Here is a 22,860-nt window from a genome sequence, read left to right on the forward strand (position 1 = left end):
ATGAAAGGCAGATGTGACAAGGTTTGCCAGTGGGCTGGAATATGGGCCGTTGATGAAGTAATGGTTTGATTCAACATCGAAAATGTGCAGACTTGCTGAGGCTGTGAACAGCCAATAAAAGGGATCATTGATTAGAGCAACTAAGCACATCAGGCTTTTGTTTCTTCAACAAGATGATTAGTTGTTCCACTGGGAAATTTTCACAGCAGATAAAAAATGCTATTTTTCAAATATCCCTTTGGTTCCTATTCTAAAACTTGGTGACATTCCTCTGCTCGGCATTCCATGTGAACACCTGGACTTTATTTTTCTGACACAATGACAGTGGTGACAATATCCCAAACGAGCAGCACAAGGTCAAGATATTGAGTGTTCAACTAAGCACGGTCTGCGAAATGCATTTCCAACCTTGTAGCCTGAACAGGTTCATGTTAAATGAGGTGGTGTGTCTATCTGCTGGATAGCCAACTGCATGAAACGGAAGTGAAAATTGCCGCCTGGATTAAAGTTAGAAATATCCATTAAGAACTTATTCTATTTTAAGAACGGGTACAAATTCAGTGAATTTGACTCAGTGAAATTAAACAAAAGCTCAAGTTGACTGAAAAATTTATTATTGTTTAATGATGGGACAAACTAATGATAAGAAATGAGAACCTCGAAGATACATTGACATAGTACTGCAATGGGTATATTTGTCAGAAGAAATCCAGACATGGGGTGAGTTAATGAAGACTAATACAATTAGTAGCAATGCCCTTCAAGTAGCAATCTGGTTATTGTCAACTGGGGAAAGTCTAAAATTGTTCTGAGTCACGAATCAATCAGCTTTTTAAGTTCCTGCTCCACCTGCTCCACAAACGCCGGGAAGCTCTGATCCAGCAGACAGAGTCGCAGAAATGGACCCAGCTCTTCTGTGGTCAAGGCTGACTGCTGGTAGGCCACTGGCAGCTGAGGTGACGTTGCTCCCAGCATGGACTAGGGAAGAAAAACTCATGACAGATTCAAAGTGGTTTTCAAAAGACCCATCACTGAAGTACGTTCTCTCTCTCTCTCTCTCTCGAGCTTCAACGTAAGCTTTGACCAGCATGCACATAATATCAAATTAACAAAACCCGAAGTTGAAAAATCAGAAATCAATTTCAAGTTAAAGGAAGGTCAACTGTTAACCTCTTTGTAGGTCAGGCAACACCGATTGAGAGAGAAAAACAGAGTGTTGGTGCTGGAGAACCACAGCCGGTCAGGCAGCATTCGAGGAGCAGGAGAGTCGACACTTCAGGAATAAGCCCTTCATCGCATTCCTTATGCTCAAAACATCCATTCTCCTGCTCTTAGATGCTGCCTGACCGGCTGTGGCTTTCCAGCACCAACAGTCTTCGAGTCTGATCACCAATGTCTGCAGTCCTCACTTTTTATGTGAGAGAAACAGAGTTGATATTGCGCGAACTGAAAGAAGATAGAAATGTTTTGTACAAGTGAAAGTGTAAAGAACAAAAAGGAGGGGTCTGCCCTTGAGTAGCAGGCAGAGAAATTAAACAACAACAGGTTTCATGGGTCAAAAGGGAAAGAAAGAAATAAAAGATTTATCCAACAAACACAGAATGCTGGGGAAACTCAGCAGGTCTCGCAACATCTTCAGAGAGAGAAACAAACTTAAGACTCGGGCTACTGTCTATATGGAGTTTACACATTCTCCCAGTGTCTGCGTGGGTTTCCTCTGGGTGCTCCAGTTTCCTGCCACAGTCCAAAGACGTGCAAGTCAGGTGAACTGGCCATGCTCAACTGTCCATACTGCCCAGGGATGTGAAAGGTCAGGCACATTAGTCAGAGGTAAATGTAGAGTAATAGGGAAAGGGAATGGGTCTGAATGGGTTTCTCTTCGGAGGGTCGGTGTGGACTTGTTGGGCCAAATGGCCTGTTTCCACACTGCAGGGATTCTTCTATTCAGTGGAGGCCGGGACGCTAAATGTCTTCAAGGCAGAGATTGATAGATTCTTGTTGTCTCGAGGAATTAAGGGCTACGGGGAGAATGCTGGTAAGTGGAGCTGAAATGCCCATCAGCCATGATTGAATGGCGGAGTGGACTCGATGGGCCGAATGGCCTTACTTCAACTCCTATGTCTTATGTCTTATGTATTCCACACTTCAAGCCCAGTATGAGTGTTCTTCAGAAAAGATTTGTCTAAAATTAGTCTGAATGACAGAATTATAAACAGCTGCGTCAGAAAAAAAAAGTTGTGAGGAACCAGATTAAGATGACGCATGCAAAAAACAAAATGGGAGGGGGGGTGGGTTTACAATCTGAACTTGCTGAATTCAATATTATAGTATGGAAGGCTGAAAAATGCCTAATTGGAAGATGAGGTGTTGTTCTTTGGGAGTATGTTAACACTTCATCGGAACACTGTAGCAGGCTAAGGACTGAGATGTCCATGGGAGCACATGGTGTCCTCACTGGAAGGTCACATTTTCAGACTGAGTGGGGTGATACACAAAGCAGTCACCTTAACCTCTGCCTTTGGTCTCCCAAAGTGGAGCAAGACATGTGAGCAGCAAATACAGTTCAAAACTGGTTAATCAAAACAAGTCCACGTAAATTGCTGTTTCTTCTGGGATGGCCTGGACAAGGAGAAGGGATGTGGTGAAAGGACTGGTGTTACTCCCTCCTTCGCCTGCACAGGAAGGTGCTGTGGGAAAGGAAGTTCTGCTCAGTTCAGCTCCAAAGGAAAGCCTTCAATCTAAATCTAGCTCTGTTTGTCTCACCACAGAATCTGAGTTTGAACAGCATGGAAAGTGGCCCTTCAGCCCTACATGTCTGTGCTAGTCTTCAAACACCTACCTATTCTAACCCATTTTCCAGCACTTGTCCCATAGCCTTATATGCTGTGGCATTTCAAGTGTTCATCTAAATGCTTCTTAAATGTCTTGAGGGCTTACCCCCTCTGAAACACTTTTAGATAGTGAGTTCAAGATATCTACAACCCTCTGGGTGAAAAAGAAATCCCTCAAATTCCCTCTAAACTGCCTGCTCCCAATCCTTATCTCCCAATTCATGAATCCAGACACATTTGTCACCAGATGAAGTCTCAACAGGAGTCACAGATGTGTAGAAATTCTCTCCTTAATGTCATTGAGAGACAACCCGCAGCAAGTGAACTGCAATGGATCAAGACAGCAGCTCACCACAGCCTTCGAGGGCAACTAGGGATGGGGTAATAAATGCTGGTCAGCCAGCAATGCCCACATCCCACAAAAATAATTTCAAAAAGGCTCAATTTCACCAATTACTACCAACATTGTACAAAGTTAAAAATCACACAACACCAGGTCACAGTCCAACAGGTTGAATTGGAAGCACGAGCTTTCAGAGTGCTGCGCCTTTATCACACTAGATTCGATTACTTACAGTGTGGAAACAGGCCCTTCGGCCCAACAAGTCCACACCGACCCGCCAAAGCGCAACCCACCCAGACCCCTACATTTACCCCTTACCTAACACTACGGGCAATTTAGCATGGCCAATTCACCTGACCCGCACATCTTTGGACTGTGGGAGGAAACTGGAGCACCCGGAGGAAACCCATGCAGACACGGGGAAAGCATGCAAACTCCACACAGTCAGTCGCCTGAGGCGGGAATTGAACCCGGGTCTTTGGTGCTGTGAGGCAGCAGTGCTAACCACTGTGCCACCGTGCCGTCCACTGTGTTGTGGAGTGTAGGATCGTAAGACACAGAATTTATAGTCCACTTATACTCCACACCCACCTGATGAAGGAGCAGCACTCCGAAAGCTAGTGCTTCCAAATAAACCAGTTGGACTATAATCTGGTGATGTGTGATTTTTAACTTTGTCAATCCCAATCCAACACCGACACCTCCAAATCATGATTGCCAACGTTGTACACTTTCCTAGAATACCTGATCTTCAGTCTCCCTCTGTGAATGCATAGCTTCCCAACGGGAGCTAAGGGAAACAACTAACTCTCATCCAAATTGAGAAGAATAATACTCCTACTGAACAACTTGCCACATCTCGACGTTTAACAGACAAAGAGTACAAATTTGTGCAACTGGTTGTGATACAGTCAAATAATATCTATGAGGAGAAAATGTGGACTGCAGGTGCTGGAGATCAGAGTTGAGAGCGTGGTGCTGGAAAAGCACAGCAGGCCAGGCAGCATCTGAGGAGCAAGAGAATCCACGTTTCAGGCATAAGCTCTTCATCAGGAATGAGGCTGGTGGGTCAGGGCTGAAGGATAAATGGGAGGGGGGTGAGGTTTGGGAGAGGTAGCTGGGAAAGCGATAGGTCGATGAAGGTGAGGGAGAAGGTGGTAGGTCAGAGGGGGCAGTGATGGATGGGTCCAGAGGGCAGTGCTGAGTTGGAGTCAAAATTAGAGTGGGGCTGCAAAAGCACAGCAGGTCAGGCAGCATCCGAGGAGCAGGAAAACCGACGTTTCGAGCAATAGCCCTTCATCAGGAAGGGTTTTTGCCCAAAACGTTGATTTTCCTGCTCCTCGGATGCTGCTTGACCTGCTGTGCTTTTCAAGCGCCACTTTAATCTTGACTCTAACCTCCAGCATCTGCAGCACCCACCTCCGCCCAGTGCCAAGGTAGAGGCTTGGGACTATCTGCATGAAACAAAGTAGAAGTAAGTTTTTCTTTTCCCCCTTCGTCATCATTCCCTACTTTCGTACCCTTTAACAATTGTCCTTTACTTCTTCTATATTAGTTGCTATATCAGCAAGTTTAGAATTGATTGGGAGCTAAAAGGAAAGGTTAAAAATTTGTTTTTAAAAAAATCTTGAAAGGGCAATAAGTGACAGCATAAAAATAAGCGAGAAATGTAGGCAAGCTGCATTTGATAGAGACCTTTCACATCCACAGGGTCTCCCAAAATGTTTCAAATCCAATATGTTTTGACTTGTAATCACTGTCACTGTGCAGTAAAGGGTGACATACAGTAAGACCCACTGACACCAAAGTGATGACTTTTTTTCTCACTTCTGACTGAGTTTCAAATTCAGGTCTTTAAGCTCTCATGCACCAAATTTTAGCCAATCTTTGCTGTCCTCAGACTGAGCCAAGGCCCATGGACCAAAATCTATTTGTAATTTACTGTTTAACTAGCGTGTGTATCACTCAGAAGCCATAAGGAAAGCTTCCAGAAAAAATTTTAATCACCTTACTGGATTGGGAGATGTCACACTGCTATTAGTGCATTGCAACAGTATACAAAGACTTTCACTCCTTGTGACATCGATTTGGCATCCTTCCTGGGAGAACCTAACTGTCTGTACTGACTGCAAAAATTCAAACAGGATTTGATTCAAGAACGCAGATTTGAAACAACGTAAAAAAGATGGTTTAGTCTCCCTACCTTTGCGAGTTGCTTGATAGATATCCTACCCTCAGGAAGGGTACCTTCTGCTGATGTTTGACCCTCCTCTGTGCCATGCCCCTGTCATTACAAAGCAGGATCTTGAAATACTAAAACTAACAACTGAGGCACTTCAGACATGAGTATCATATGCTGCACACTGGGAGTCAAACCTTTGTACCAATGCATAGATGGCATTGGCACTGAAGAAAGCTAATCTTGGCAGTTCCAGTGTGATATCATTTCTACAACTGTGAGTGACATTAAACCAAAATGCACCTGAAAACTGGTGGGTCACCACCTAATGTCTAGGCAAATCATAAACAAATCACATGGGAAGCTGAGAGGTGAGTGTGCCTCCATCCTTCCTTGGATACTAGCATGTTGCTGTCTCCTTACATGCAACACAGCTGATACTGACACCTCAGAGAAGCAGTCACCCATTAACTACAGCAAGTATTGTTTTAACCAGCACTTATGAACCAGCATTTTTCATAAACCAGCAAAAGTTACGTACCTCAAATACCAACAAGGTTACTATATATTATACTGTCCAATCATCATAGCTTTCTAATTTACCTCAAAGTAAATATACTTGTTGAATTGAATGGCCTCACGAAATATCAACAGTTCATTCTGGCAGGTGGGACTAGATTGGGTTGGGATATCTGGTCAGCATGGATGGATTGGACCGAAGAGTCTGTTTCCATGCTGCACGTCTCTATGACTCTATAAGTACTGCGCTCTCCGAGTGGTCAGTTGAGGGTGCAGGTGAGAAGGCTCTCTGCCGTTATTTAAGGCAAAGTTGCGTTTTATTTATGTGATTAGTGCTGTAAATAAAGTATAGTAGTGATGTGTACACACCCTGCATTACACCTCTATTACTTCGCATGTGTGTTCACATTGGTTATATGGACCTCTTGATTATCCAGAATATTTGATTAATCTGCACACTCCTGGTCAGTGCCGGATAATAAAATGCTTGCTGTAATTTGAATGCACTACAGTATACATCGGAATGCAAACACATTCGAGCTAACACAAATGCCCAAATTGTCACATCTTTAAATAATTCATATCTCGAGAGACGTTCCTTGACTATAACTGATGGCAGAATTGCTAGCGATGATTACCCAATCATGGGAAGGCTCTGGGAACCTTCCCATCCCTGCTGATACACATCCACTTCAATTGGGAAATAATTTTTTTTTGGTTTCCAGGAGATTTAAAGCAGCTGAGATGAATGAATTAAATAATATATTTGCACTTTGGGGGGATTTTCACTGTCAAGTTATTTAACAAATTATAATTCATGGTCGTTTCTGGATCAAGCAAGGATTATTCACTCCTTCCACTCGATACTCCTCCAGAACAGACGCAAGTTAGAATAAAGACCAGTTAGAATAGAAGAATCATAGAATGCCTACATTGTGGAATCAGACCATTCAGCCCACACTGATGCTGTGAAGCACATCCTATCCACACGCAACCCCCTACCCTATTCTTGTAACACTGCATTCCCATGGCCAATCCACCTAATCTTCACACCTTTGGACTGTGAGAGGAAACCAGACCACAAAGAGGAAACCCTTGCCAAAACAGGAAAAATGTGCAAACTCCACACAGACATGTTGCCTGAGGGTAGAATTGAAGCCAGGTCCCTGGTGCTGGGAGACAGCAGGGCTAACCAGTTCAAAGAGAAAACATGTTGCAACACAGAAAAATGAGACCAGGCTGGTTTACCAACTTGCTTACATCTGTCCTGCCCTCCCACCTGTGTATCTATGATGGCATTTTCATTTATCTCACTGGAGAGAGGAGGCAACTCAAGATCTTTATGGAGATAAGCCATGATTGAAACCAATAAGGAAAACCATCTATTAAAAGCATTGGGATTGCCGTTCTAAAGAGTGACCACCAACAACAACCGATTCTACTTTGAGTCAACTTTTTCCTCAGTGAGAAGGAATGACAGCAGTTGATTAAACAATAGAGAAACAATAGGGCAAAACAGAAAATAAAAGTGTGAATGTTGAATAAGTTGTGCTGGAGGAAGTTGGTGAAAAGAAAAAAAAAATTCATGACACTGAATTGCGTTTTCTTCAGGACCCATGAAAGATGTCAAATGCCTTTCATAGATGCATTTTGACTGGAAATTTCATATGCAGGACCTTGGGTAGTGCTGTAGAACAGAGGGACCTGGGGTGCAAGCACATAGTTCTTTGAAGTTTACATCTTTGATGACAGGGTGGTTAAAAGACGTTTGGCACGCTTGCTTTCACTGCACAGTCCTTTGAGTATAAGAGTTGGAAAGTCATACAGAGAGTGTACAGGTGAGGCTGCTTCTGGAATACTGTGTCCAATTCTGGTCACCCAGCTAATGGAAGGATATTATCAAGCTGGAGAAGACTCAGAAGAGATTTACGAGGATTGTTGCTGGGTCTGGAAGGTTTGAGTTATAAAAAAAAGGCCGGATAGGCTTGGACGTTTTTCACTGGAGCTTATGAGGTTGAGAGGTGACCTGATAGAAGTTTATAAAATAATGATGGTATTGATAGAGTTAATGGTAGTTATCTCTTCCCTATGATGGGGATTTTCAAGTCAAGGGGTCACATTTTTAAGGTGAGAGTGGAATGAACTTCATGAGAAAGTGGTGGATGTGGATACAATTATAACTTTTAAAAGATATTTGGACAAGTACGTGAATAGGAAAGGATGTGGAGGGACACGGGCCAGGAGCAGGCAGGTGGAACTAGTTTAGTTTGGGATTATGTTTAGCACGAAATAGTTGAACCGAAGGGTCTGTCTGAATCTATGGAGGATTTATCCAACATCGGCAGCTTCTTAAGCAAATCAAACTCAAGCTCACTGTAATAAAAACAAAATGCTGGAAATCTGGAACAAACACAATGCTGGGGAAACTCAGAAGTTCTGGAAACACTTGTGGAGAGAAGGAGAATTAACTATTAAAATCTGATATGACTTCTACAGAACTAGTGAAAATAATGTCCACTTTCAGTACTGACCCAAATACCCGGTGTCAAATGCTTGTTCCAAATATTCCACAGTAGCTGGGCTTTAAGTATGGTAATGGTATGGAAAACCTGGCAGATTCCAGCAGTGATGAGTACTTTTGCTGCTGGCAAGTACAGATTAGACCTATAGCTGCATTAACAACGAGGGGTGGCACAGTGGTTAGCACTGCTGCCTCACAGCACCAGAGATTCGGGTTCGATTCCAGTCTTAGCTGACGGTCTTTGTGGCATTTGCACATTCACGCCTTGTCTGTGCAGGGTTTCTTCCCACAACCCAAAGATGTGCAGGTTTGGTGAATAGGCCAAGCTAAATTGTCAACAGTGTTCAGGGATGTATGGTTAGATGTATTAGTCTGGCGTAAATGTAGTGTAATGGGGAATAGGTTTGGGTGGGATAGTCTTCAGCGTGTCCATGTTGACTTGTTAGACTGCAGGGCCTGTTTCACACACTGTAGGGATTCTATTCTATGGGTGGCACAGTGGTTAGCTCTGCTGCCTCACTGTGCCAGAGACCTGGGTTCAATTCCCACCTCAGGCAACTGTCTGTGTGGAGTTTGCACATTCTCCTCGTGTCTACATAGGTTTCCTCCAGGCGCTCCGGTTTCTTCCCACAGATCAAAGATGTGCAGGTTAGGTGAATTGGCCGTGCTAAACTGCTCGTAGTGTTAGGTGAAGGGGTAAACGTAAGGGAACAGGTCTGGGTGAGTTGCTCTTCGGAGGGTCAACGTGGACTTGTTGGGCCGAAGGGCTGTTTCCACACTGTAAGTAATCTAATCTAAACAGCAGAGAATTGTGTGAGATCGCTCAGTAGAGCTGAAGGATGGAAAGCCTCCAGGAAACTCCTCAAAACTGATACTTCGCTGTCTTTGGGTAACATTCAACCCAAAAGAAGCGCTGAGGTAAGCCAAAGTCAGGACGGCCATGACTTGAGTTGGAAATGTGCAGAGATGTTCTAACACCATTGCTGCCCATTTTCTACTCATCGACAGAGGTTGCAGGGAAAGGCAAGCAGTCAACCCAACGTTAAGCAAGCGTTAGAGTCATAGAGTCATACAGCACAGAAACAGGTCCTTCGGGCCAACCAATCCATGCCAACTATAATCCTAAACTAAACTAATCCCACCTGCTTGCGCTCAACCCATATCCCTCCAAACACTTCTTATTCATGAACTTATCCAAATATCTTTTAAACATTGTAACTGCATCCACATCCACTACTTCTTTCGGAAATTTATTCCACACCCAAACCACTCTGCGTAAAAAGAAAATTGTCCTTTTAAAATCTTTTTCCTCTCATCTTAAAAATATGCCCCCTAGACTTGAAATACTGCACCACCACAAGGAAAAGAAACACCTGTCAATCACTTTATCTGTACCCCTCAAGATTTTATAAACTTCTGTAAAGGTCACCCCACAACCTTCTCTGCTCCAGTGAAAGGGTTACACCTGAAATGTCGACTTCTCCAACCCCTGATGCTGCCTGGCTTTCTGTATTCTTCCAGCCTCCTGCCTGTCTATTTTGGATTCCAACATCTGCAGTTTTTTTGTCTCTAACCAAGTTTGTTCCTCAGTGAAAGAAGTCCCAGCCTATCCAGCCTCTCCTTATAACTCAAACCCTTCATTCCCTACAATACCCAGGGATGTCTGAATTGATTACCAGCTTAATAATATCCTTCGTATAACAGGGAGGCCAGAACTGCACACAGTAGTCCAGAAGAGGCCTCACCAACATCTTGTACAACCTTAACATGACATCCGAACTCCAATGCTGAAAAGGTCTGACCAATAAAGGCAAGGATGCTAAATGCCTTCTTAACCACCCCATCTACATGGTGATTCAAAGTTCAAAGAATTATGTTCCTGAACCTCTAAATCTCTCCATTCCACAACACTACACAAGGCCCTACCATTAACTGTACAAGTTCTGCCCTTGTATTTTTGTACAATAAACAATAACTTGCATTTATCCAAATTAAACTCCATCTGCCATTCTTCAGCCCATTGACCCAATAATCAAGATCTCTTTGTCATCTTAGATAATCTTCTTCACTGTCCACTGTACTACCAATTTTGGTGTCATCTGCAAATTTAACCATGCCTTCTATATTTTCAGCTAAATCATTTATATAAATAACAAAAAAGGACACAGCACCAATCCTTGTGGAACACCATTGTTCACAGGCCTCCACTATGAAAAACTACCTCCAGCACCCTCTGTCTCCTGCCATCAAGCCAGTTTTATATCCAACTGGCAAGTTCACCCTGAATTTCATGTGGTCTAACTTTACTAATTAGTTTACCATGCAGAACCTTGATAAAGGCTTTACTAAAGTCCAAGTAAACAATGTCGACCACTCAGCCCTCATTAATCTCCCTGGTTATTTTCTTACTTGCTTACAGCACCCACACAGCACTGGTAGGGGAAGGAGATGAATACTATGGTGGGTTGGCACCAATTAAGTTAACCGTTCCACCCTGAATGGAGTTGAGCTACTTGAATGTTCAGTGCTGTTGCACCTGCACATTAGTGGTGTGCATTCCACTTTGCTTCAGACATGAGCACTGTAAATAGTGAAGAGAGAGGAGGAGCTGAAATTTCCTTGCTTGAAGAGCACCATTATGTCATGCCAATGTTATCTGTCACTTGTCAATTGAAATCTCAAAGTCTTGATGGCACCAAGTCATGTCACTGGGGATTGGCATGGACTACTTCATTATCAGAGGAACTTTGAATGAAACGGAGCCACTGTAGAAAGATTGTTAAACAGCTGTATTTCTAGTTTTATGATTGGCAGGTCAACAAAAAAGCTGAAGACCCCCAAGGAACTCTTGTGGTGAAATGCCAATGCAGCAACAGTTGGCCTCCAACAATCACGCCATCTTTTGTTGCTTCAGGCATTACTCCAGTGACTGAAGAGTTTGCCATCTGACCCTTACTGACTTCATCATTGCTATTCATGGTAATCAATTCAGACATGACGAATAGTTTTGTTCAAAGCTAATGAAGGGAAAGATAATCTGAATAACCTCAACAGATTCTACAATACCAGTGGCAAGCCCTTTAAAGGTGAGGAAATGGATGGGGATTGATCAATATCAATGCGGAGAATTGCCAGCAATTCAGCACTCTGAACTCCTGAGGTAAAAGCTTAAAACACAAGTGAGAAAACATAACAGCTGGGATTGCTCACCAACACTAACACGAATAGCAATGCTTTTGACACAGTACAGCTTTTAGTAGTGACTCTGTAACACCACATACAGATAATCGCCTGTCAGTGCTTTAAGAGATTTCACAGGTACAGGGCATTCATGTTATTGTCAGCGACCATTGTGAATATTTTGATCCCACGTTAATATTACAATCCTATACATACTCTTAACAGGAGCTTTAGGTAGATTCAGTTCAGCATTTAACATTAAATCACATCAAAATAAACTGGTTGCAAAGAAAGGATTATTTCACCTCTTGATGGCCTACCTCTGGCTCCAAACTTCCAGAATAGCCAATGTTCGTTGCCTGGCTCAACTGTAGAGCTTGGTTCAGATTTTGTCCATTGGGATTCTGCACATTGATATACTGAAGGAGCTTCTGCACACAGTTAGTACAATGTTCTAGTGCTTGTTCATGGGAATTTCCACTGAACTGCACTCGAAACATACGACTTTCATTCTGTAAAAGAAGAGGAAGATCATGAAATGGTTTGAATAATTATGACACAGGGAACTTTAACTATTTGCATGTACTGAGATCAAATTTATTCATTTACTCTAAAGGTCTTGTCGAACAGAGGGTAGTATCCCAGCCTCAGAGTTGAAAGCTCATGTTTCAAGCCCCATTCCAGGACTTGATGGCCAAGGACGGTGCTTTCATTATGTAGCTGAACAAGTTGAGAATAAACTGTCCAACACACACAAATGGCAGGCAGTAGGAGCTGGTCAGCCTTGTGATGGAAAGAAGCCGAGAATCTCTATTATTGTTATCCATAGCTAGTCTCCAACATGGATGTACACGTGTTTGCTGCCCCAGCAACTCATTCACTCTAAGTTAGTCAACAGTATAAATTGAAAGGACTGAGTTTTAAAGAATAAAACTTTATATATTTTAGGTATCACATCTTGAGCTCTCAATAATTTCAAATCACATCAAATCGATATTTTTTCAAAGTAGATAAAAATGAGAAGCAGATATCATTATTTTCTGCAGTACAAAGGTACTTTGGGCAAATTTCCTTGCCATCAGTGATAAGCGCTCACCCACTCTTAACTGTGTTCGAAAAACAAGTTTAGAAGTAGTTTACTGATGCAGTGGTTTGTTGGATCAGGGAATGCTCTGCCAGAGGATATGGTCGAAGTAGAGATCATTGCATGTTTTAAACAAAATGCTTGAATCTCAGGGTCATTAAAAAATGGGATTGTCTTTGGTTTTCTCAGAGTTGCAACAACTAAATCAGTGTTGACGGGAACACAAGATGTACATCCTGTGAGATACGCTGTCTGATTTTCAATTGAGTGGAAAATGAGTTATAACAAGGAGATATAACAGGCAGCTAATCCATTATTGGATTTTGCAAACTACTGTGACATCAAGGTATATGGGGACAGTGTAGCAAAGTGGTTTGAAGGTAGATGATCAGCCATGATCCAATGAAACAGCAAAGCAGACTCGATAGGCTGAATAGCCTACTCCTCCTCCTACTTTCCTATGTTCCAGAGTTGAATCTCTATCCCAACAGAACAAATTATCATGTCCCATGCCTTAAATCTCCTATGACTACAGCTAAACATGCATGATATTTATGTGATACACTATTTTAATCAAATATTTATTAGCTGATGAAGCTTAAAATAAAATTGAATTCAAAACACATTACAGTCAAGGAAAACTGAGTCACTATTTACAGATGTTGCGTTTTGCTCTACGGAACTATTGTAAAAAAATTCTTAAAAGGACATTAAATTAATAAAACATTAAGTTCTAACACGATCTGCTACTTAAAAAAGGAAAAGAAAACCCACTAATTACACGAGAACTGAAACAAAAAAAAACACACACAACTTTAGAACTGAGAAAATAGAGTTAAAAAAAATCACACAACACCAGGTTATAGTCCAACAGGTTTAATTGGAAGCACACTAGCTTTTAAACCTGTTGGACTATAAGCTGGTGTTGTGTGATTTTTAACTTTGCAGACCCCAGTCCAACACCGGCATCTCCAAATCATGAGAAAATAGAGGACTGTAATAGAATCAGAGAAATGACGAGGTGACAGAAAAGACAAAAAATCTACATGTAAAATCCTGTGAGAAAGACTCGTGCTAGACAATGGAGTTTCAAAATGCATGACAATGCAAAGAATGTGAAAAAAGCTACATTTGTGACAGGCAACTCAGGAAACAATGAGATGGATTAGAAGTTAAAATTAAGACAAGAGAAGTGGATGTGGCTACTGCTCCAGGGAAGTGTCCGGGGCTCGATCACTCTGTTCGTTTTCTGCTTCTTTTCTCGTCTCTTTCTCTTCTTGGCTTTTGCTTCCACTGACCTTTTGAGGTGAGCTTGGTCATGGCGACATTGACAAGGAAGGCGTTATGAAGGTGATTTTGTCAGGGTCTGGAGTGTGGCGACAGCTGGTGAGCCCAGAACGGGGCCCTGGTGGCAATGTCGAGGCGATGGTTGGGCAAGCACGGGACCTGGCACTGGCTGCTACATCAATGGAGGTGGTGGCGACAAGGTAGGCCCAGCAGTCAAAGATGGCACTCAAGGAGTAGCAACTTGGATGTTGGTTGGTTGGTGGTGGTACAAGGGTTATGGACTCGCTTTAAGCTTTTTAAAACATTATTCCCAAACTATTCAAAATGGTGTCGGAATCATGGTGACAATGAAAGCCTTTCACTGTATTTTATAGTTGTTTTTGCACTGTAAAATACACCTGACAATAAAATGATTCATTTATGTTCCTGTTAAAATTGATTTACAACTTCCTACCTTAACCTTAGAGCCAAAGAGCAGACAATCTGCTCTGCGGACTGCTTTCCACCATTTGTGAGCTTCAATCAAGGAAAATCCTTCCTGAAAAATCAAGGGCATTAGGTCAATCACCGGTGAACCTCCTGAAACAGAAGAAAACAGAAGAATACTTCTTCAACTCTGGTTCAAAGCAAGCCTGTATAGTGCCTGGGAAAACCCCTCTAGTATTCATGGTTAAAATGTTTTCAATGTTCACCCTCAATACATTCCAGAGTTCAGTTAGGAACATACAGCAGTGTTTCTTAACAAAGGGATCAGGTGGGTTCAGAGCAAACCAGTTGCTACGTAAGTTATTTCTCATTTGTGGAACTTCTAGACCAGGAAAGTTTGGATAGGAATCTTCACATTGCTAGAACTGAGCAAGTTCAGTTCTAACTATCAGAACTGAGCAATGTTCCATGTTAGCGGAGGCTATGAAAGTAATTGTAAAATTAGCTCACAGCTCATGATAAAGAAATTTGGGCGGCACGATGACACAGTGGTTAGCACTGCTGTCTCACAGCGCCTGAGACCCGGGTTCAATTCCCGACTCAGGCGACTGACTGTGTGGAGTTTGCACGTTCTCCCCGTGTCTGCGTGGGTTTCCTCCGGGTGCTCTGGTTTCCTCCCACAGTCCAAAGATGTGCGGGTCAGGTGAATTGGCCATGCTAAATTGCCCGTAGTGTTAGGTAAGGGGTAAATGTAGGGGTATGGGTGGGTTTCGCTTCGGCGGGTCGGTGTGGACTTGTTGGGCCGAAGGGCCTGTTTCCACACTGTAAGTAATCTAATTCTAAAATTAGGGAAAGTCAATCAAAAGGATAGATGTGAAATTTCTCTGGGACAGAGTCTCTGTAAAGGATGATGTTGGGAAACAAGTTAATATTTATTTAATACCTGCGTTGTTTGATTATTTTGTTTGTGTAATAAACTTAGTTCTGCTGTTAATAACATCTGTAGGCACAGTTAATATGTTTCAGTGACTAACCAACTGCAAAACATTAAAAAAAACCTGCAGATCCTAGAAATCAGAATCAAAAACAAATGGTTGGGGCAAGTTCAGCAGGTCTGGCAAAATAAAGTCATAGAGATGTACAGCACGGAAACATACCCTTCACTCTAACTCATCCATGCCGACCAGATTATCCTAAATTAATCTAGTCCCATTTGTCAGCATTTGACCTCAATCCCTTTAAACCTTTCCTATTCACGTACCCATCCAGATGCCTTTAAATTATACCATCTGGCGGAGAAATCAGAGTTAGCATTTCAGGTCCAGAACTGCAGGTTCTGAGGACTTTGATTAACTTTGTTAACCTTGATTTGTCCCCACAGATGCTGACAGACCAGCTGAGTCTTTCCACCAATTTTTTGTACCAAAAGTTAATTGCAAAAAGCTAAAAGTACGCTTTTTGAAATCAGGTTTCATTCTGGGATCCAACTTGCCCAGTATCATCATCAGTTGCACATGCCTTCATATAAATCACTGGTTAGCCCTCAGTTGAACAGTTATATCCAATTTAGGACATCAATCTGGGAATCACATTAAGGTTTTAGAATCGGCTGAGAGAACTCTACAGAAATTGTGCAGTGCCGAAAAGTTCAAATGCTGGAATATTCCTATAGGTTCAACTGTAGATTGCTGCAATTAGAAGTTTGAGATTGTCCTGTAAATTGCCAATCTCTATGTATATTATATGTGTACATAATATATAGATGCATTACATATGGGATTTCACTATTTGCATTCATTGTTGCAAAGTTAAAAATTACTTCATCTATCCTTTGGGTGGGAATATGCATCTAAAGTATAATTTAAAATGACACAGCATTAACTATTTGAAACTTGGGTTCAGCGTGAAATTTATTTCTACTTTCATTAAGTTACTTTAATGCTGTAAACAAGAGACATGACAAAGAATGCAATAATAGTTTTTGAATGTTTTTGTTCAACAAGCCACTCTAGAAATGGAGCAGTATCTGGAAGATGTCTTCAGGTGATATGTGAGTCATCTGAAAGGCTACAGGTATGAAAGAAGGAAAGTCCAAGTTTCTCAACGAGTTGCACAATCCTGCAATTCGGTCACATAGCTGTACATTAGGGTGTTGCCTGTCTACACAATGCTATTGGCATTTTAAAATGCATTGATAAAGCAAGTTACCTTCTCTACTGTGTCCTTGAGAAATGCAAAGCGTTGAGGGGTCAGTATCAGTTTGTGCCCACTGGAGGTGCTCCAGGTTCTATGGGGTTGAGTTTTGGAAATTCCAACCACAGGCTTTGCAGCATAGTACAATAGTTGAATCACAGGACAACAATGCTCCAAACTCAGTACCCTTATTCCCACCCCCACCCCCATCTAAATCCCCAGTGCTGTTATTGCTAGGCTATTAAACTGAAAGCCCCAGGGAATGTTCTGGTGACCCAGGTTTGAGTCCTGCCATGGCAGATGGTGGAATTTGAATTCAATAAAACCAGGAACTAATCATGACCGAAAAACCATTGCAGATTAACATGAAAATCCATCTGGTTCACTAATGTTCTTGAGGGAAGGAAATCTGCCAACCTTATCTGGTCTGGCCTACATGCGACCGACTCCAGCAATGGGCTGTCTCTGAATGGCCATCCGGGTAGTTAGGGATGGGAAATAAATGCTAGCCTGACCAGTGACGCCCACATTTCATGAATGAAAATAAAATTGAATCATGGAAGAATTTTCTGTGCAGTGCTAAAAGAATACTTTCATTAACTGATATGTTATGCATGAACTGACTTCTTCTCTACAGCAAAGCTGATCAGAGGAAGAATTTATTTACTTCAAGTATGGCACATAGATATGAATACAGATTATCTATGTGATATGCTCAATTTCACTTATTATTATGCAAGATTTCATGAATATTCAAAGGCTGCTATTATTTCCTACTGATGAATAACACTAAATGCACTGCACATACTACTGAGCAGAATTTGGATTAACAAAAATAAGTTAGCTCCCTTGTTTAATTTATATAGGAATCAGTCCTTTCACCTGACTAATTGACTATCTCTGGTTGCAGAGTTGGTGCAACCACTTTGGACGTTATACTTAGCCAGATACCAAATACTGTCGAGCTTCCCATTGTCTCAGGTTTTCGGAATTATTACATTCTTATATTTCCATCATGTGTGGTTTTGAGGTTCAAAAATACTCTCTGATTTGAAGTTTTTAAAAAAAAACATAGTGGCTTCCACCAGAAACTTCTTTCACTATGTATTTCAACATTTTGTAATATCCCAGATTTCACACAGTCAGAATAGAGTCAGAGACTCATTTACATTTATAATGGATTGCACTATCTCCCTTTTTGAATAATACACTTGAACAACTTCAGCCAATTGTTAACTGGATATTTTAATTAGCTGCTATGGTAATCGATTAAAGATGACACGATAGCTACAAATGGAGGAACATCATTTTTCCTATTTTAGACAAACCAGTTGAAAGCTGTTATAAAGAAAAATCCACATTTATATAGCACCCGTTCTGACTTCAGACCACCCAGAAATGCTTTACAGCCAATGGCGAGCATTTGAAATGTAGCCACTGTTGTGATATGGCAAGCACAATAGAATAACAACTTATAATTATATCAAACAGTGTAGGTGCTGGAAATACTTAGATCTGGCAGCTACTATAGAGAAAGAAAGTGAGATAATCTTGGATGTAGTTTTGCTCGCTGAGTTGAAAGGTTCATTTCCAGATGTTTCATTACCTTACTAGGTAACATCTTCAGTGGACCTCATGTGAACCAATGCTAAAAATTCCTGCTTTCTATTTATATGTTTGGGTTTCTTTGGGTTGGTGATGTCATTTCCTGCGCTGTTATTTTCTGTAGTGAAGTCACTTCCTGTTCCTTTTCTCAGGGGGTGATAGATGGGGGTCTAACTCGATGTGTTTGTTGATAGACCTTCAGTTGGAATGCCACGCTTCTAGGAATTCTTGTGCATGTCTTTGTTTGGCTTGTCTTAGGGTGAATGTATTGTCCCAGTCAGAGTGGTGTCCTTCCTCATCCATATGTCAGGATACTAGTGAGAGAGGGTCATGTCTTTTTGTGGCTAGTTGGTGTTCATGTATCCTGGTGGTTAGTTTTCTGCCTGTTTATCCAATGTAGTGTTTGTTACAGACCTTGCATGGTATTTTGTAAATGACGTCAGTTTTGCTCATTGTCTGTTTAGGGTCTGTATACTGAGTTAATCTTTCAGGTGAATGATCTTTCTTGAGAGCTTCCAAACTGAAACACCGACGCCAGAAACTTATCCAGTGCCTATAATGGAATGAAATATCCCAAAGCACTTCACAGAAGTGTTCTGAGATAGACTGGCTCTACCACATTCAGAATATTAGACAAGATCACAGAGCACTGAGTCAAAGAAGTACATTGTAAGGAGTGTCTTACAAGGAGGAAAGTGAGCGTAGAGAGTAAATTCTAGAGCTGGGGACTGAGGCAACAGAAGGCACAGCCTCAAGTGGTGGAGCAACTATGACTGATAGATGCTAGAGTTAGTGGAGTGCAGTTATCATGGAGGGTTGTGGGACTGAGGGAGAAGGACTAGGGATCTTAAAACAAGGATTTGCATCAGACAAACATGACACAGTTTAACCAGGAGCCAATGTACGTCACAGGAATCACAGGAGAGCAGGACTTAGCTTCAGAGTGAGGAGGTCAAGTTTCTGGATGAGAGAGTCTGGAAGTCCAACAAGAACTCCATTGGAATAGTCAGATCTGTAGGTACTGTAAACATGGACAAGGGTTTGCACAGCAGTTAAGCTGAGATGGAGTGAAGTGAAAGATGTTACAGATTTGGAAAAGGTGAGCTTCAGGATGAGGAGTGAGAGGTCAGAAGCTCATCTCAGGAATAAATGCCAGACCAGGTCTGTGTACAGACTGACTTCATCACAGACTGTTGGCAGGGAGAGGAATGGAGTTGGTAGTTAGGGTATGGAATTTGGAGCGGGGGCTCAAATCTATGGCTTCAGTCTTCTGAATCTTTAATCTGGAAGACATTTCAGCTCATCCACAACTGTACATCAGATGAGCAGTCTTAGAATTTAACATGACAGAAACTGGGAGGGGCAGGAGCGAGATTGAGCTGGGTCAACCCACGTGTAACAACTAACTCCATGCCTTCAGATTATGTGGTCAAGGGGTGCCATGCAGTGAGAATTAGGAGGGGGCAAAGAATCGGGGACTGGAGGTAATTGCACAGAAGCAAGAACTGAAGCCACTGCAAGTCATTTTCTAGCTATTATGAGGTAGGTATTAATGCACGGTGGGTGGCACGGTGGCACAGTGGTTAGTACTGCTGCCTCACAGCACCTGAGACCTGGGTTCAATTCCCAACTCAGGCGACTGACTGTGTGGAGTTTGCACATTCTCCCCGTGTCTGCGTGGGTTTCCTCCGGGTGCTCCGGTTTCCTCCCACAGTCCAAAGATGTGCGGGTCAGGTGAATTGGCCATGCTAAATTGCCCGTAGTGTTAGGTAAGGGGTAAATGTAGGGGTATGGGTGGGTTGCGCTTCGGCGGGTCGGTGTGGACTTGTTGGGCCGAAGGGCCTGTTTCCACACTGTAAGTAATCTAATCTAATCTAATGGATCCATGATAGAGTAGCCCCACTCAAGCTGTATGATGGAGAGGCTGCGGAGATAGATGGCAGTGCGGTCAACTGCATTGAAGGCTGTAGACAGTCAAGGTGGAGGAAGGACAGCTTCCCTTTGTCGCAGACTGGAAACCTGGAGTGTCATGGTACAAAACCAACTTTCCCTTTGCCTCTGCACAGGAAAAGATCTCATCTTGTAGATTGCATTTTTGCACAGAAGAGGGCATAAGAGGAACACAGATACGATCATTTCTGCAATACCTTAGTTGTATTAAAAGTTTGGTTTTGTAATTACTGTGTTGTAACAATAGTCATCATGGTTCCAATTTGTGAAGGTCAACATAATTCCTTTGACAGGCAACGGCTTGTTTCAGGGGAGGACTGCTCTATATCTAAGCACATTAAGGCATTTCTTCCCCCACCTCCCCCCCAAAAAACCCATTTTCAGTAAGTACAAATTGTATACAAGAGTCTTTAAGACCATACCTCAGAAAGATAAACTATAAGAAGGTTTACAATAATACCTGCAGATGGGTATCTCCAAACACAGAATTGCATATTTCTCAGAAGTAGGCCAATTCGGTTAATATCTCTCATGAGGCAAATGCTGTGCCAGATGCCATCTGTCTCCAAATATTCCATGTGCTCCAAAGAATATTTTAAAACATCTTATTTTTCGTCCCCCCATTCACCTCCCAAACACTTGCCTTCCGCTCTTCATGAAAATATTTATTCCCTGCTGGAATACAGTTGCAAGAGGGATTCAGTAAAATAGCTCTGCTTCACATCCAAGAAAGATATCTCACATGGTAGTATATGGTCACTAAACCAACCCTAACATTATCTGAAGCAACACACATGCAATTTTCCTACAAAACCTACCAGTGGTCACCAACATACAAAATCATGGATATTTTCCTCTCCCCAACTTAAGATAGTTAGAAAACCTTTCAGCTAACCTAATCATCACAATAAAAATGGAACGTGCCCAGTTTTGATAATATAGTGGTTCACTACTTTAACTTGCTCAGTCAGGAAGCCTGATGTCTCACTTTTAATGTGTTCTTATCCATCTTTAACTGCACTAGATCTTACTGAAAATATACAAAACTGAGCTCATGAATCCTAGCTGGCCAATTACTGTCCCAACAGTCTATTCTCAATCATTAATAACAGAAGAGAATAGAACAGGTCATCAAGCCACTCAGCTCCTGACCTCACTGGTTCGAACATGGACAAAAGAGCTGAATTCCAGAGTGGAGAATGACAGCCCTTGACATCAAGGCCACTTTTGACTGACTCTGGCATCAAGGAGCCCCAGCACTGGAATCAGTGCATCAAGGGCCAACTCTCCCTTGATTATGGTCATACCTGGTGTGTGGGAAGATGGTTGTGGTTGTTGGAAGTCAGTCATCTCAGCTTCAGGACCTCTTTGCAGGAGTTCCTCAGGATAGCGTCCTAGCCCCAACCATCTTCAGTTGCTTCATCAATTACCTTCCCTCCATCAAAAGGTCAAAAGTGGGGATGTTCTCCAATGACTGCACAATGTTCAGTACCAGTTGTGACTCTTCACATTTACAGCAATCTCTGTTCAAATGCAACAAGACTTCAATTCAGGCAAGTGGCAAGTAACATTCGCACCACACAAATGCCAGGCAATAACCATCTCCAATAAAACACAATCTAACTACTGCCCCTTGACATTCAATGGTGTCACTATCCCTGATTCCCTTGCCATCAACATTCTGCCATTGAGCAGAAACACAACTCATGTCAGTACAGTAGCTACAAGAGCAGGTCAGAGACTAGGAATTCTGCAGCAAATAACACACCCCCTGACTCCTCAAAGCCTGCCCACCACCTACAAGGCACGAGTCAAACCCTAATCTGTTCAACTATGCATCAAGACAATCGCTCATCCAAGTAGTCAACTGAACATTCTCTGAACTGCTTCCAATGTAAGCATGACCCTCCTGAAGTGACGTGATCAAAACTGTACACACTTCTGCAGATGGGGCCACACCAAGGTCCTGTGGCAAGGCTTCCCTATTTTAGGCCTTCTTCCTTCTTGCAAGGCCCAACATTCTACTAGCCTTGTTGTACCTGTATGCTGAAGTTTTGCAAATCAAGTCCAAGGACAGCCAGATTCCTCTGTACCGCAGTTTTCTGCAGTCTGTCGCATAAAGCCAGATTACATAACCTTCAGTTAGCAGAGCAGCAGAATGCTAGCATGAAATGAGCACAAAATGATTCCACATTAACAGTTGTGTAAATGTTATACAAGCTGGATTCAGTCCAGTTTGCTCAGCAATCTTCCTCTCTGCTGACCCCATTTCCCACCTTGGTAATGATTTAGCTTGCTTCATCTTTAATCACAAACCCTTCAAAACCACTGGCAGCAGAGACATTCAGCTGTCTAGGTTCCCCGCTCTGGAACTCCATCAACTGTACTTTCTGCTCAGCCTCTCTCTTCACCTTGAAAGTTGGTGCTTAAAAACCTGTCTCAACTAAAGCTTCTGGTAGATTCAATGTCAATCATTTCTCATCTGATTTCAGATTAAGGATCCTTGAAACTGCAAAGTACCAGGTAATCCGACAGAACAGAAACACTTGCCCTTGACATTTGATGGCATTACTGTTGGCAACCAGTCCACAATCCACAGCCTGAGGATTATCGTTGGCCAGAAACCAGACTGGCCAAGATACACAAATACAAGAGCAAGTCAGAGGCTGATTATTTTGCTGGGAGTAATTTACATCTCAACACTTCAACACAGAATAAACATCTATTCAGCACAGAATCAGG

At 42.2% G+C, this 22,860-nt stretch overlaps 1 protein-coding gene across 1 annotated transcript in view; it reads right to left on the minus strand.

Moving 5' to 3' along the window:
• Positions 1 to 634: 634 nt before the first annotated feature.
• The window catches only part of rec114 (REC114 meiotic recombination protein), a 45,668-nt gene continuing 23,442 nt past the window's right edge, over positions 635 to 22,860 (minus strand). The window contains exons 3-6 of the mRNA XM_060853669.1: positions 14,399 to 14,482; positions 11,879 to 12,085; positions 5,378 to 5,458; positions 635 to 978 (exon numbers count right to left, since the gene is read on the minus strand). Coding sequence (XP_060709652.1) covers positions 814 to 978; positions 5,378 to 5,458; positions 11,879 to 12,085; positions 14,399 to 14,482 — 537 coding nt within the window. The 3' untranslated portion in view covers positions 635 to 813. The remainder of the gene's footprint in view (positions 979 to 5,377; positions 5,459 to 11,878; positions 12,086 to 14,398; positions 14,483 to 22,860) is intronic.

This window comes from Hemiscyllium ocellatum, chromosome 42 (genome assembly GCF_020745735.1).
Source record: "Hemiscyllium ocellatum isolate sHemOce1 chromosome 42, sHemOce1.pat.X.cur, whole genome shotgun sequence".
Taxonomy (NCBI): domain Eukaryota; kingdom Metazoa; phylum Chordata; class Chondrichthyes; order Orectolobiformes; family Hemiscylliidae; genus Hemiscyllium; species Hemiscyllium ocellatum.